The 14,747-nt window shown below is 32.0% G+C and overlaps 5 protein-coding genes across 5 annotated transcripts; 3 read left to right on the forward strand and 2 right to left on the reverse strand.

The window, feature by feature from the left end:
• The first annotated feature begins 3,306 nt into the window (after positions 1 to 3,306).
• Positions 3,307 to 4,920, forward strand: LOC102584271 (tetrahydrocannabinolic acid synthase-like). The gene has a single exon (XM_006347124.1). The coding sequence runs from the start codon at positions 3,307 to 3,309 to the stop codon at positions 4,918 to 4,920; it is 1,614 nt and encodes a 537-aa protein (XP_006347186.1).
• Positions 4,921 to 6,825: 1,905 nt separating this feature from the next.
• On the forward strand, positions 6,826 to 7,646 carry LOC107060599 (tetrahydrocannabinolic acid synthase-like). Its single transcript, XM_015308639.1, has 3 exons — positions 6,826 to 7,063; positions 7,131 to 7,419; positions 7,526 to 7,646. Exons 1-3 carry the CDS (start codon positions 6,826 to 6,828, stop codon positions 7,644 to 7,646), a joined length of 648 nt encoding a protein of 215 aa, XP_015164125.1.
• A 47-nt stretch (positions 7,647 to 7,693) lies between these two features.
• Positions 7,694 to 8,074, forward strand: LOC102604612 (cannabidiolic acid synthase-like). Its single transcript, XM_015308640.1, has one exon. It carries the CDS (start codon positions 7,694 to 7,696, stop codon positions 8,072 to 8,074), a length of 381 nt encoding a protein of 126 aa, XP_015164126.1.
• Positions 8,075 to 8,536: 462 nt separating this feature from the next.
• LOC102584930 (cannabidiolic acid synthase-like 2) lies at positions 8,537 to 10,165 on the reverse strand. Its single transcript, XM_006347125.2, has one exon. It carries the CDS (start codon positions 10,163 to 10,165, stop codon positions 8,555 to 8,557), a length of 1,611 nt encoding a protein of 536 aa, XP_006347187.1. The 3' UTR covers positions 8,537 to 8,554.
• Positions 10,166 to 10,749: 584 nt separating this feature from the next.
• LOC102604951 (tetrahydrocannabinolic acid synthase-like) lies at positions 10,750 to 12,441 on the reverse strand. The gene has a single exon (XM_006347104.2). It carries the CDS (start codon positions 12,439 to 12,441, stop codon positions 10,750 to 10,752), a length of 1,692 nt encoding a protein of 563 aa, XP_006347166.1.
• Positions 12,442 to 14,747: the final 2,306 nt, after the last annotated feature.

Raw genomic sequence — 14,747 nt, forward strand, 5'->3', positions numbered from 1 at the left:
CATTATACATATCGCTATACATAGAAATTCATCGACTTCGATAATCACATTAGCATTTCAACACACGATAACTAAAGCGAACAACAAAGTCAATTACGTAATATGTATACTATGCTCTAAAGTCCAAGTGGAAGAAATGTCCTATACTAATGAAACACATGATCAAAGTATATTTTTGTGGATAATACAAATCTTGCCAGCTGATAACCAGGAGGATTCAGATCAGATTTGTATTAATTTGGATTTTAATGTGCTTTGGGTCAAAGTCGAACTTTTGAATTGAATTAATTTATAAAACTAATATACATTAAAGTCATCTTCATGAATGAGCCTTGCAGTGCGTGATCCAAATTTAGTCAAGGCACTAATGTAGGCTCCGAACACCTGGTGAAAAAAATAAATAGATTACAACAAAAAGTAACTAAGAAAAGTGTTAGATTCACTAGTTTTTTTTTGTTGATAAATTATCACTAGTTTATTATTTAAACCTAAATTAATAGAAAATATATTTTTATAAGAAAAAATCATTGCAAATGAAAATAAAAGGCACCGGTAAACATCTTAACTTGGTCTTAATTAACAAGTAATCAGAGTCCGGAGCTTAAAGGGCAAAAAAAATTGAGAAAAATTCCAAAAGGGCACATCAAATTTTTTTCTAACCAAAAGGGCAAAATTGCTACTGACGTAGTGATTTTGTTTTGAAGCCGTTAACAGATTAAAATCGCTGCCCTATCAGCGATTTTGAACCCGTGCAACGTTTTTGCGATTTTTTTTAAAAAAAGAAAGTAAAATCACTGCTATGGCAGTGTTTTTATAAAAACAAATTATTTTTTTTTGGAAATCGCTGCCTTGGCAGCGATTTTCGTGAATGTTTTTTTTTTAAATCGCTGCTGTTATAGCGTTATTATAAATTTTGTGGAATTTTTTATTTTTTTAGTTTCTGTCAACTAGTCAACATCTAATTGTAATTTTTTATTTTTAAAATCGCTGTTGACATCTGCATGCAGAAATAATGATGCTGGCAGCGATTTTTTTTTTATAAAAAAAAATTCCACCAAAATCGTTGCCAAGGCAGAGATTTCTAAAAAAAATAAAACAAAAAATCCACAAAATTTATATAAAAAAAATAAATTCGTTTTTATAAATACGCTGCCATAGCAGCGATTTTAATTTTAATTTATTTAAAAAAAAATCGCAAAAACGCTGCACGGGCAGCGATTTTCTGAAAAAAAAAAAAGTTGGACAAAATCGCTGATAGGGTAGCGATTTTGATCTGTTAACGGCGTCAAAAAAAATCGCTACGTCAGTAGCGATTTTGCCCTTTTGGTTAGAAAAAAAATTGATGTGCCCTTTTGAAAATTTTGTCAATTTTTTTTTTTGCCCTTTTGACTTCGAACTCCAAATAATCACTCGACTTTGAAAATATACATTTAGATACCTCAACATGTCCCAATATGTCTTGTGAACACCCATAGATTACCAAGTCAAACAAAAAATGTCAAAATGCCAGTATGACCCTAATTTAGTTGTTTAAATGATATAAATCTTAATTAAGATGTCTAAGTAAAAAGTCATGATGTCAACTTTAAGTGTTTGTCGATAGGTTCATGAGATATTTCTAAAAGGGAAAATACATAAATTACTTGCCTGTAGCAAGGTAGAACCAATTTTTTTTTACTACCTCACCTCTTAGGGAAATTAATTAATTTCACTTTGAATAAAAATAGAGGAGAGGCGAGGGAGAGAACGAGAGAGGCGAGGGAGAGAACGAGAGAGGCGAGGGAGAGAACGAGAGAGGCGAGGGAGAGAACGAGAGAGGCGAGGGAGAGAACGAGAGAGGCGAGGGAGAGAACGAGAGAGGCGAGGGAGAGAACGAGAGAGGCGAGGGAGAGAACGAGAGAGGCGAGGGAGAGAACGAGAGAGGCGAGGGAGAGAACGAGAGAGGCGAGGGAGAGAACGAGAGAGGCGAGGGAGAGAACGAGAGAGGCGAGGGAGAGAACGAGAGAGGCGAGGGAGAGAACGAGAGAGGCGAGGGAGAGAACGAGAGAGGCGAGGGAGAGAACGAGAGAGGCGAGGGAGAGAACGAGAGAGGCGAGGGAGAGAACGAGAGAGGCGAGGGAGAGAACGAGAGAGGCGAGGGAGAGAACGAGAGAGGCGAGGGAGAGAACGAGAGAGGCGAGGGAGAGAACGAGAGAGGCGAGGGAGAGAACGAGAGAGGCGAGGGAGAGAACGAGAGAGGCGAGGGAGAGAACGAGAGTGGCGAGAGAGATTCACCATGAGAGAGGTGAAATAGCAACAGTTTGCTATTGGGTACAATTAAATCAAACTATATTTATAGCATTTAATTTGAATTAATAGTTTGCTATTATATACAATTTTCCCTAAAAAATACCCAAAAAATTAAAGTGTGAAATCGAATTGCCGGGACAACTTTTGGGAGGTAATTTATTTATTTTCCCTTTCTAGAACCCAAACATTAATTGAAATCCTAATTAAAATATATGTTTATGGATAGTTCATTGTACAAGTCTTCCCAAATGAATATTGGGATCTAGGAGATTAATTGAAATGACCCTAAAACCAAATATTTATATAAACATCCTTTTCTCTAGATTTATACAAGAGTTTTGGTTATGATTTTTGGGAATGAACATTTTGGAACGATGCATTCATTCTAAATTCATTTGAGTCCTTTAAATTTCTAAATAGGTTTATGAATTAACATTGAATTGAAATACATTACATCAGCAACTAATATACATTAGTCCTATGGGTCAAATATAGTGCATTCAGATACACTAAATTCATCTCTATAAATCGGAGTCAATTCCTCATATCGACTAATAGCTTTTATTTCATAAAGTACTCAACTTTATTTGTAACGCAAAAATCACTAAACTAATAGTAATTGTCTCATAAAGTCATTCAGAGAAATCACTCAACTATTGTTATTTCATCTACGATAGTTAAAATGCCAATAGTTGGACGAATTGCCTATTAAAAATCAAAGTTAAGTGACTTTCTGATATAATTACCATATGTTGAATGATTTTTGTGTTATAAAATAAAGTTAAGTGCTTTATGAGATAAAAACGATTAGTTGAGTGGTCATGAAAGAAATTAACTCATATAAATTAAAGGTCCCTAAAGTAAATCAGATTATGGTGATATACATGAGTAAATTTATCTCTATAAATGGATTACTGGGATAGACATGAGAAAATTCATATCTGTCCCCTTAAAGCAAGGTAACTCATTCTTTATATATATAATCCTGAATCACCTTTTTTTTTTTTTTTATAAGAAATGGGTAGCCTTCAAATTTTCTCTGTTCTGTTCTTTTCACTCTTTTTGGCAAAATGTTGTTACTCCAAAGAAGAATATTTTGTCCAGTGTCTTTCTAAATATTCTGAAATAAACATTACACAAAACATTTACACCCCAGGCTCCCCAATTTATTCATCTATCCTGGAATATGCCCAAAAAAATCCCAGATGGTTGAATTCTTCCCATCCCAATTTCATTGCCTCCCCTAAGGAAGAATCAGAAATCAGGCCTGTCATTCTTTGTAGTAAAAAAACAGGCCTACAAATCAAGATCAAAAGTGGTGGCCACGACTATGAAGGCATATCTTTTCGCTCTGAATCCCCTTTTGTTATGCTTGATTTAGGCAATCTTAACAAAATCAAGATTGATTTAAAGGAAGAAACAATTTGGGTTCAAACAGGGGCGACCCTTGGCCAGCTTTACTATGCAATTGCCAAGAAAAGTAAAGTTCATGCATTTCCAGCCGGTGTCTGCTTCAGTGTTGGCACTGGCGGAATCATCAGTGGTGGTGGGCTCGGTGCATTGATGAGGAAATTCGGCCTGGCAGCTGATAACGTTGTAGATGCACGTGTGATGGATGTCAATGGAAAAATTCTTGACAGAAAAATGAATGAAGATTTGTTTTGGGCGATAAGAGGAGGTGGGGGAGCAAGTTTCGGTGTTATTCTAGCATGGAAACTAAAATTGGTTCGGGTTCCTGAAAAGGTTACTGTTTTCACGATTCGTAGGGAGTTAGAAGGTAACTTAACTCTCCTCCGAAAATGGGAAAACATAGCACATCAACTACCTGAAGATTTGTTTGTCAGGGCGTTTGTTCAAAAAGGCGTATTTTCAGCAGGAAATGATACCAAAAACCATGTGGGATTCTATATCCAGGGGCAATATATTGGGCCTGTTGACGAATTAATTCCTCTGCTCAATCAATACTTCCCTGAGTTTAATTTGGAGCGAAAAGATTGCTTCAAAGAGAATATTACTGCTGATGCAGAGAAAGAATGCTTCGAAGTTCCCTGGATCAGATCAGTGTTGTATTTCTCTTGGAGAAACCCAAATGATTCACTTGAAGTTTTGCTAGAAAAGAGTATTCCAACACACAAGGATTATCACAAAGGAACATCTGATTTCGTGAAGACTCCAATTCCAGAAAGTGGTTGGGAAATGGTAGAAAAATTGTTTCGGGAAGAAGAAAGACCTCAGATGGTTTTTGAGCCATTCGGTGGGAAAATGTATGAAATTTCTGAATCTGAAATTCCATTTCCTCATAGAAAAGGGAATTTGTATACTATTCAGTACTTTGTGAGCTGGGACGATAACAGTGAGAGCATATCAAGCCAGAAAATAGGATGGATAAGGAAATTGTACAAGGAAATGGAGCCATATGTTGCAAAATCTCCAAGAAGTGCTTATCTGAATTACAGGGACTTTGGTTTGGGAACAAATGAAGAGGACTACAGCTATTCCAAGGCCAAAATATGGGGTGAAAAGTATTTCAAAGGCAATTTTGAGAGACTGGCTAAAGTGAAGAGTAAAGTAGATCCCAAAAATTTCTTTAGAAGTGAACAAAGTGTAACTCCTTATCAGTTATCATATTGATATAATGTGTAGTCCGTGCAAGATTTTGTACTATGTGCTATAAATGCTAAACAAACTTTTGACTGTTGCTCAAACAATAAATATGAACTCACATATATTTACACCAAAACAATAAATTAATTAAGTCCAATAAAATAACATATACGGTAATCTTTTAGCACTCAGGGAAGTCTTCTTCAATAACATTTTGACAAGTATCATATGAAAAGGGCAGAAGCATAAGAAGTTCAAAAAAAAAATTTACCCTTAAAAAGAGTATTAAAATGTTATAATATCATTAAATATTTTTAGCAAATAAAAAAATATGTCTTTTTTAGACTAACTTTTAGCTATTTTCTCATTTTATCAAGGCCTGGGAGAGAATCCTAGAACCCAAACATTAGTTTGAGATCCGTCATTGAAACATAAGTTTAAGTATAGTGTCATACTCCTCCTGTTTTTAAAATGTACTATTTTGCTTGAACATATTCCTTAAAAAAATTGCTCAGTTCTAGAAATAAGAAGTGTGTTACTATCTTATCTTTAATTAAATGTCTTGAAGAAATAAATTATTCTTTAATAATGTAAATTTTTATGTATTAAAATAAAGGTAATTTTTATGTAAAATATCACTTGTTTTGAAATAACATATAAAGAAAAACACTATTTATTTTGTATGTAGGGAACTGTACAAATCTTCCCAGCTGAATAATGGGATCGAGGAAAAAAAACATTTTTGTAATGTCCACGTGGGAGAAATTACCTACCACCTTAAGATTAATTGAAATGATTCCCAAAACCAAATAGTATTATATTTATGATAAGATCAAATCTTGCAAGCTGAATACGCGGATATAGAACATATCTTGAAACGAATAATTTATTTTAAATTCATTTGAGTCCTTTGATTTGAATTTTAATATTAAATGGTTTATGAGTTGCTCCCTTTAATCCATATTAAGTGAACCGTTGAAATATTTTTCATAATTTAAAATAAGTGAGTTTTTTTAAGTTTAACAATTTTTTTTAAATATATTTTCTTTTTTTTAATGAGGTTGTTATCTACTTTACATTTCCTGAGAGAATAATTTAAAAATAACTAAAAAAAGTGAGTGGAAAATAGCCTTTAATTTACATTTTAAATATTTTTCTCAAGAAATTTGTCATATTTCTATGATTCACTTAACATGGACCAGAGATAATAGCATTGAGTTACCATGCATTCAAATACGTATTTTGTGTCCAAGTCAAATTGTTGAATAAATCCAGAACTACTATTATAGTCCATTGAAGTATGTATAATTTACACTGTATTACTAATTCATGGGTAGCTAATAAATGTAATACTTCTATTATTAATTTTTGTATTATTTGTCTTTTTCTTAGATAGAATGAATGGAAAAGGTGTATAACTTTGACCAGTAATCAAACATCCCCTCACTTAATCTTATAATAGGAGTATTTGAAAGGTTACTTATGAACAAATTCATCTTCTTTCCCCTCAAAACAATGATTGCTCTTTCTTTGTAGTTTTGAATCCCTTTCAAGTCTTTTAGATAGCAATTTTTCTATTCCAAAGAAAAGAAATGGGTAGCATTCAAATTCTCTTTGTTTTACTCTTTTCACTCTTTTTGGCAAAATGTTACTCCAAACAAGAAGACTTTCTTCTTTGTCTTTCCAAAAACAACACTACACAAAATGTTTACACCCCAAATTCTCCAACTTATTCATCTATCCTGGAATATGCCCAAAAAAATCCAAGATGGTCGAATTCTTCACATCCCAATTTCATTGCTTCCCCTAAGGAAGAATCAGAAATCAGGCCTGTCATTCTTTGTAGTAAAAAAATAGGCCTACAAATCAAAAATCAAAAGCGGTGGCCACGACTATGAAGACATATCTTATCGCTCCAAATCCCCGTTTGTTATGCTTGATTTAAGCAATCTATACAAAATCAATATTGATTTAAATGAAGAAACAGTTTGGGTTCAAACAGGGGCGACCCTCGGCCAACTTTACTATGCAATTGCAAAGAAAAGTAAAGTTCATGCATTTCCAAGTGGTGTCTGTTTCAGTATTGGCACTGGTGGAATCATCAGTGGTGGTGGGATTGGCGCATTGATGAGAAAATTCGGCCTGGCAGCTGATAACGTTGTAGATGCACGTGTGATGGATGTCAATGGAAAAATTTCTTGACAGAAAGATGAATTAAGATTTGTTTTGGGCGATAGGAGGAGGTGGAGGGGCAAGTTTCGGTGTTATTCTAGCATGGAAACTAAAATTGGTTCGTATTCCAGAGAAGCTTACTGTTTTCACGATTCGTAGGAAGTTAGAGGGTAACCTAAATCTCCTCCAAAAATGGGAAAACATAGCACATCAACTCCCTGAAGATTTGTTAATCAGAATTATTATTCAAAATGCTGTCTCCTCAGCAGGAAATGATACCAAAAAGCATGTGGAATTCTCATTTCAGGCACAGTATGTTGGACCTGTTGATAAGTTAATTCCCCTGCTTAAACAGTAGTTCCCTGAGTTCAATTTGGAGCGAAAAGATTACTACTGCTGGTGCGGAGAAAGAATGCCATGAAGTTTCCTGGATTCAGTCAATCTTATATTTCTATTTCAGAAAACTAACTGATGCACCTGAAAGTTTGCTAGAAATGAGTATTCCAACAAAGAAAAGTTACGACAAAGGGACGTCTGATTTTGTGAAAACTCCAATTCCGGAAAGTGGTTGGGAAAGATAGAAAGACTGTTCTTGGAAGAAGAAAGTCCCCAGATAATTTTTGAGCCAATGGGTGCGAAATTCGATGAAATATCAGAATCTGAAATTCCATTCCCTCATAGAAAAGGGAATTTGTACAATATTCAGTACTTGAACTACTGGAGCGATAACAGTGAGAGTATATCAAGCCAGAAGATAGGATGTCTGAGGAAACTTTACAAGGAAATGGAGCCATATGTTGCAAACTCTCCAAGAAGTGCTTATCTGAACTACAGGGACCTTGATTTTGGGACAAATTCAGAGGACTACAGCTATTCCAAGGCCAAAATATGGGGTGAAAAGTATTTTAGTGGCAACTTCGAGAGATTGGCTAAAGTGAAGAGTAAGGTGGATCCCAGCAATTTTTTCAGAAATGAACAAAGTATTCCATCTTATTCTACTAATATATAGCTGAAATTTTACAAATTGAAGAGTCCTTTTACTCACATGTCTCATATATATATATATATATATTATTAGACAAGCCAGTTAGTGCTTGTGCCACAAATTGTAATTATGATATTACAGAGAAGTTTCAGTTTTAAATAAAAGGTGTTGCTCTAAGAGGATAAATACTTATTCGCACTCTACATTTATACTAAAACAGTAAACACAAAATACAAGAGATATATTTAGCAAGACTTTCCCGAGTACTAAAAAGTTACTGCAGCTGTTATTTATATGAATTAGTAATTTAAAATTAAACTAAGAATACATAGAACTTAGAAAACACAACTTCTGTATTTATTGTTTTGGTGTAAATGTATGCGAGTTAATATTTAAAAAATGTGCATTCAAGATTTGTTCCTCCTTTTTGTCATCATGATTCTTTAGTCTTGGAGTGTTAATTAGTTCATTAGCTTACGTGGAATCTAATCTTCTTCAGCTATATCAGTGCGATAAATGAAAAGGTGGTACACTTTGTTCACTTCTAAAGAAATTTTTTGGATCCACCTTCCTCTTCACTTTAGCCAGCCTCTCAAAATTGCCCTTGAAATACTTTTCACCCCATATTTTGGCCTTGGAATAGCTGTAATCCTTTTCATTTGTACCTAAACCAAAGTCCCTGTAATTCAGGTAAGCCGTTCTCGGAGATTTTGCAACATATGGCTCCATTTCCTTGTAAAATTTCCTCAACCATGCTATCTTCTGGCTTGATATACTCTCACTGTTATCTCCCCAGTTCACCAAGTACTGAATAGTATACAAATTTCCCTTTCTATGAGGGAATGGAATTTCCGATTCTGATATTTTATCTAATTTCCCACCTAATGGCTCCATTATCATCTGAACTCTTTCTTCTTCCAAAAGCAGTCTTTCTATCATTTCCCAACCACTTTCCGGAATTGGAGTCTTCACAAAATCAGATGTCCCTTTGTTGAAATTTTTCCGTGTTGGAGTTCTCTTTTCTAGCAAAACTTTAGGTGAATCATTTGGTTTTCTGAAAAATAAATGTAAGACTGATCCGATCCAGGGGACTTCGTGACATTCTTTCTCTGCTTGAGCAGTAGTATTCTCTTGGAAGCAATCTTTTCGCTCCAAATTAAACTCAGGGAAGTATTGTTTCAGGAGAGGAATTAATTCGTCAACAGGACCAACATATTGTGCTTGAAAATAGAATTCAACATACTTTTTAGTAACATTTCCTTCTGATGTTCTGCGATTTTGAACAACAGCTCTAATGAACAAATCTTCAGGGAGTTGATGTGATATGTTTTCCCATTTTTGGAGGAGATTTCGGTTACCCTCTAATTTCCTACGAATAGTGAAAACAGTAAGCTTTTCAGGAACACGAACCAATTTTAGTTTCCAGGCTAGAATAACACCGAAACTTGCTCCTCCACCTCCTCTTATCGCCCAAAACAAATCTTTGTTTTTCTCTCTGTCAAGAATTTTTCCTTTAACATCCATTACGCGAGCATCTACAACGTTATCAGCTGCCAGGCCAAATTTCCTCATCAATGCACCGAGCCCACCACCACTAATCATTCCACCAGTGCCAACACTGAAGCATACACCGCCTGGAAATCCATGAACTTTACTTTTCTTGGCAATTGCATAGTAAAGCTGGCCGATGGTCGCCCCTGTTTGAACCCAAACTGTTTCTTCCTTTAAATTAATCTTGATTTTATTAAGATTGCTTAAATCAAGCATAACAAAAGGGGATTCAGAGCGATAAGATATGCCTTCATAGTCATGGCCACCGCTTTTAATCGTGATTTCTAGGCCTATTTTTTTACTACAAAGAATGACAGGCCTGATTTCTGATTCTTTCCTAGGGGATGCAATGAAAATCGGATGTGAAGAATTGAACCATCTGGGGTTTTTCTGGGCATATTCCAGGATAGATAAATAAGTTGGAGAATTTGGGGAGTAAATGTTTTTCGTAACGTTTTTTTGGGAGTATTTGGTAAGACAATGAAGAAAACCTTCTTTTTTGGAGTAACATTTTGCCAAAAAGAGTGAAAAGAATAAAACAGAGAGAATTTGAAAGCTTCTCATTTTTTTTAAACAGGAAATTGCTATCTAAAATAATTAAGGGATTCAGAATGAGCTATCATGCTTTGAGGGGAAAGAAAGTGAATATTCTCAAGTCTATAATCCAATTTATAGAGATGAATTTGAATGTACTCACTATATTAGTTTCTGAATTAATTCAACAGTTCGACTTTGATCTAGAGGACTTAAATGTAATTGAATGTAGTATATAAGTTTATGAATTCAATGCACTCCAATTCAATGTTAATTCATAAACCATTTTGAAATTTAAGGGACTCAAATGAATCTAAATAAATCCACTGCTTCAAAATGTCGAAACGTTATTTTCTTTTTATTAATGATAAGAAATGGAGTCAGGTTTTAATAGACTCCACTTATCTCAATATTTTTTACACCAGAACATAAATACATGTGCAAAAAATTACGTACTAATATTTCAACAAATATTAAATTTTGAACCCATAATTTTAAAAGTACAATGGATTCAACGTAAGAACTTAACTTCGAACTCATCAAGTTCACATTTTCATCCAGAGTACATTTGTACTCACTTTTGCCTTTGTGGATACATTTGCAAGAAGTTCATATCAGAATACCTGTAATTCGGATGGAATGTAAGTGCTCGGCCATGCTTCTTCGATTAAATTCATCAGTCCTGGAGTAGCAAAAGGTGGAATGCTTTGCTGGTATCTGAAAAAGTTCTCCGGATCAACCATACTCTTCACTTTAGCTAACCTCTCAAAGTTGCCTTTGAAATACTTCTCACCCCAGATTTTGGCCTTCGAATAGCTATAGTCTTCTTGGTTAGTCCCAAAATCAAGATCCCTGTAATTGGTATAGGCAGTCCTGGGAGAATTGGCAACAAATGGCTCCATTTCCTTGTAAAATTTTCTCATCCATCCAATCTTTTTGCTCGATACGTTCTCACTGTTATCGTTCCAATTCACTAAGTGCTGAATGTTGTACAAATTTCCCTTTCTGTGAGGGAAAGGAAGTTCAGATTCTGAAAATTCATCTATCCTTCCACTCAATGGTTCTACTATTATCATAGGCCTGTCCTCTTCAAGAAACAATCTTTCAATCATTTTCCAACCCTTATCAGGAATCGGAGTCTTCACAAAATCAGATGTTCCCTTGAAGTAATTTTTATATACAGGAACACTGTTATCCAAAAGGACCTCAAGTGATTCATCAACTTCTTTGTTGTACAAAAACAAGACCGACCCGATCCAGGGAACTTCATGACATTCTTTCTTCAAGCAAGGTCTCTCAGTGCAATTTATCACTGGTTCTTGGAAGAAATCTTTGATTTCCAAATTAAACTCCGGAAATTTATCACTAACAATAGGAATTAACTCATCAACTGTCCCAAGAAATAGTCCTTCAAATGTGACTTTGACTTTCTTTTCGTTTCTTTCTCCATCATTTTGCATTATCATTCTGAGGAAGAACTCTTTAGGTAGTAAATATGATGTATGTTGCCATTGCTGGAGGAGATTTATAGCATTTCCCTCGAGCATTCGATGAACCCTGAAAACAGAAACCTTCTCAGGGACATGAACCAGCTTGAGTTTCCAAGCAAGAATGATCCCAAAACTTGAACCTCCACCTCCTCTTATGGCCCAAAAAAAGTCTTCTCCCATTGATTTTCTGTCAAGAATTCTTCCATTAACATCCATTACACGAGCATCGACAACATTATCTGCTGCAAGCCCGAATTTCCTCATCAAAGAACCTAATCCTCCACCACTAATTAGTCCACCACTGCCAGTAGTATAACATATACCTCCTGGAAATGCATGTACTCTGCTTTTCTTTGCAATTTCATAGTATAATTGTCCCAATGTTGCCCCTGCTTGAATCCAGGCCACTTCTTCCTCTAAATCAATATCGATCTCATTAAGATTACTCATATCAATCATGATAAATCGCGATTCAGCACGAAAAGAGAGACCTTCATAGTCATGACCACCACCTAACACTCTAATTTGCAGGTCAAACTTTTTGCTGCAAAGAATGACAGGCTTAAGTTCATTTTCTTTACGAGGGACAATAATTAAAAGCGGATGTGCTGATGAAGAATTCAACCATCTTGGATTTTTCTGGGCATGTTCGATAATCGATGAATATGCTGGTGATTTTGGAGCATAGATAAGTACTCCTGTGATGTTACTTTCAGAAAATTGACTAGAAATACAGTGGAGAAAGGATTCTTGGGCATAAAATTGTGACAAAAAGAATGATAATATAAGAACAAAGAGAAGTTGAAAGTTTCCCATTCTCCTTCTTTAGAGTAGCTGGAGAATAAGAGGAAAATAGAAAGTAACATTTAAATATTTTTCGATAAGGGAGAAAGAGTAGTAAAAAGGGAAGAAGGTTAAAATACATAACATAATTTCAGAAAAAAAAGTCAAGCTTGACCGACCAGATTTGTAAATCAAAATAATTTACCTAGGTATTTGAGATACTTTGCAATTCAAATTAGTTGACCAGAGGACATTGTCTGATTTTTGCACTAAAATAATATGGCAATGGCAGTATACTTAATTGGAGCCATGTGAAGTTGATTATAGGAGTATTAATAAAAGCCAAAATCACATTAAAAAAAAAGAGAGCATGTGAAGTCGACGTTCTCCACGAGAAAAAGGTGTGGACCATGATTGAGATTGTACAAGAAGAAATATGTAAATTCATTATATATATATATATATATATATATATATATATATATATATATATATATATATATATATATATATATATATATATATATATATATATATATATATATATATATATATATATATATATATATATATATATATATATATATATATATATATATATATATATATATATATATATATATATATATATATATATATATATATATATATATATATATATATATATATATATATATATATATATATATATATATATATATATATATATATATATATATATATATATATATATATATATATATATATATATATATATATATATATATATATATATATATATATATATATATATATATATATATATATATATATATATATATATATATATATATATATATATATATATATATATATATATATATATATATATATATATATATATATATATATATATATATATATATATATATATATATATATATATATATATATATATATATATATATATATATATATATATATATATATATATATATATATATATATATATATATATATATATATATATATATATATATATATATATATATATATATATATATATATATATATATATATATATATATATATATATATATATATATATATATATATATATATATATATATATATATATATATATATATATATATATATATATATATATATATATATATATATATATATATATATATATATATATATATATATATATATATATATATATATATATATATATATATATATATATATATATATATATATATATATATATATATATATATATATATATATATATATATATATATATATATATATATATATATATATATATATATATATATATATATATATATATAATTTAAGTAGAAGAAAGTGATTTTACAACGTTTTTGGGTGTTATTTTTAAGTTTTTATTATGTTAAAATAAATATTTTATCAAAAACATTATTAAACTAAAATCAAATCTAACTAGTTAGTTGAGCTAAACATTAGTTGGATCCACAATGTCTAACAAATTAATAAAAAATAAAATCAAATATATAGTAGGGACAATAGTTGATACACTCCAATTATTGATTCAGATGTGTTTTTAGGCAATTATGGAAGTCTGCAATTTTTAATTTGAGTTGTTTATCCTATTCCTTCGGATTTATTTTAGTTTTCGTGTTTTCTAAAATTATACCTTGGTCAAAATAATTATTATTTCAGAAAATTAAGATATAATTAGTTATTTTTTTCCTTCTATATTAGTTGTCTCATTTTTTTATGCGTTCTTTGAAAAATCATAAATGAAAATTATTTTTACTACTTTACCCTTATATCTCTCCAATAAATTATACTTTAATTAAGAACAAGACGACCAAACTAATCTTATACTAAAAAAATTTAATACTAGGGGTAAAATGAGGTTTAACAGAATTAACTGTATTGTTTTTAATACCAAGGGTAAAATGAGATTAACAAAATTAACTATATCTTGATTTTCTATAAAATGACAAATAAATTAAGAGAAGGATTTTTAGTAATTTTGACAAATAATATGAGATGAGATGAGCTTTAGTTTCCACCTTTACTCTTATCCTATAAATGTGGAGAAAAATTATCAATAAAGAAGCATTATTAATTCTTAAATCTCTTTTTAGTAAAATGTAATGTTGTTTGCAATTTTAAACACTACTAATAACCTCATGCACGTGAATCGCGATCTACTAATTATATGATGTCCCTGATATGATTTAAATATGCCCAAATTACATATTTGGAGGTGGTCAAAATAATTATATTCATTAATTCATATACAAAGAATATATAACTTTATAGAAAAATATATATCACTCGTATATTTTATATATATA

The sequence above is a fragment of the Solanum tuberosum genome, unplaced genomic scaffold (assembly GCF_000226075.1).
Source record: "Solanum tuberosum cultivar DM 1-3 516 R44 unplaced genomic scaffold, SolTub_3.0 scf00083, whole genome shotgun sequence".
Taxonomy (NCBI): Eukaryota; Viridiplantae; Streptophyta; class Magnoliopsida; order Solanales; family Solanaceae; genus Solanum; species Solanum tuberosum.

Excerpts from the sequence above, each read along its gene's own strand:
- LOC102584271 (XM_006347124.1), top strand. The coding sequence starts at position 3,307 with ATGGGTAGCCTTCAAATTTTCTCTGTTCTGTTCTTTTCACTCTTTTTG.
- LOC102604612 (XM_015308640.1), top strand. The coding sequence starts at position 7,694 with ATGGGTGCGAAATTCGATGAAATATCAGAATCTGAAATTCCATTCCCT.
- LOC102604951 (XM_006347104.2), bottom strand. The coding sequence starts at position 12,441 with ATGGGAAACTTTCAACTTCTCTTTGTTCTTATATTATCATTCTTTTTG.
- LOC102584930 (XM_006347125.2), bottom strand. The coding sequence starts at position 10,165 with ATGAGAAGCTTTCAAATTCTCTCTGTTTTATTCTTTTCACTCTTTTTG.
- LOC107060599 (XM_015308639.1), top strand. The coding sequence starts at position 6,826 with ATGCTTGATTTAAGCAATCTATACAAAATCAATATTGATTTAAATGAA. Across the intron at positions 7,064-7,130 it reads TGATAACGTTGTAGATGCAC|GAGGAGGTGGAGGGGCAAGT; the intron begins GTGTGATGGATG and ends TTTGGGCGATAG. Across the intron at positions 7,420-7,525 it reads TTAATTCCCCTGCTTAAACA|AAAACTAACTGATGCACCTG; the intron begins GTAGTTCCCTGA and ends TTTCTATTTCAG.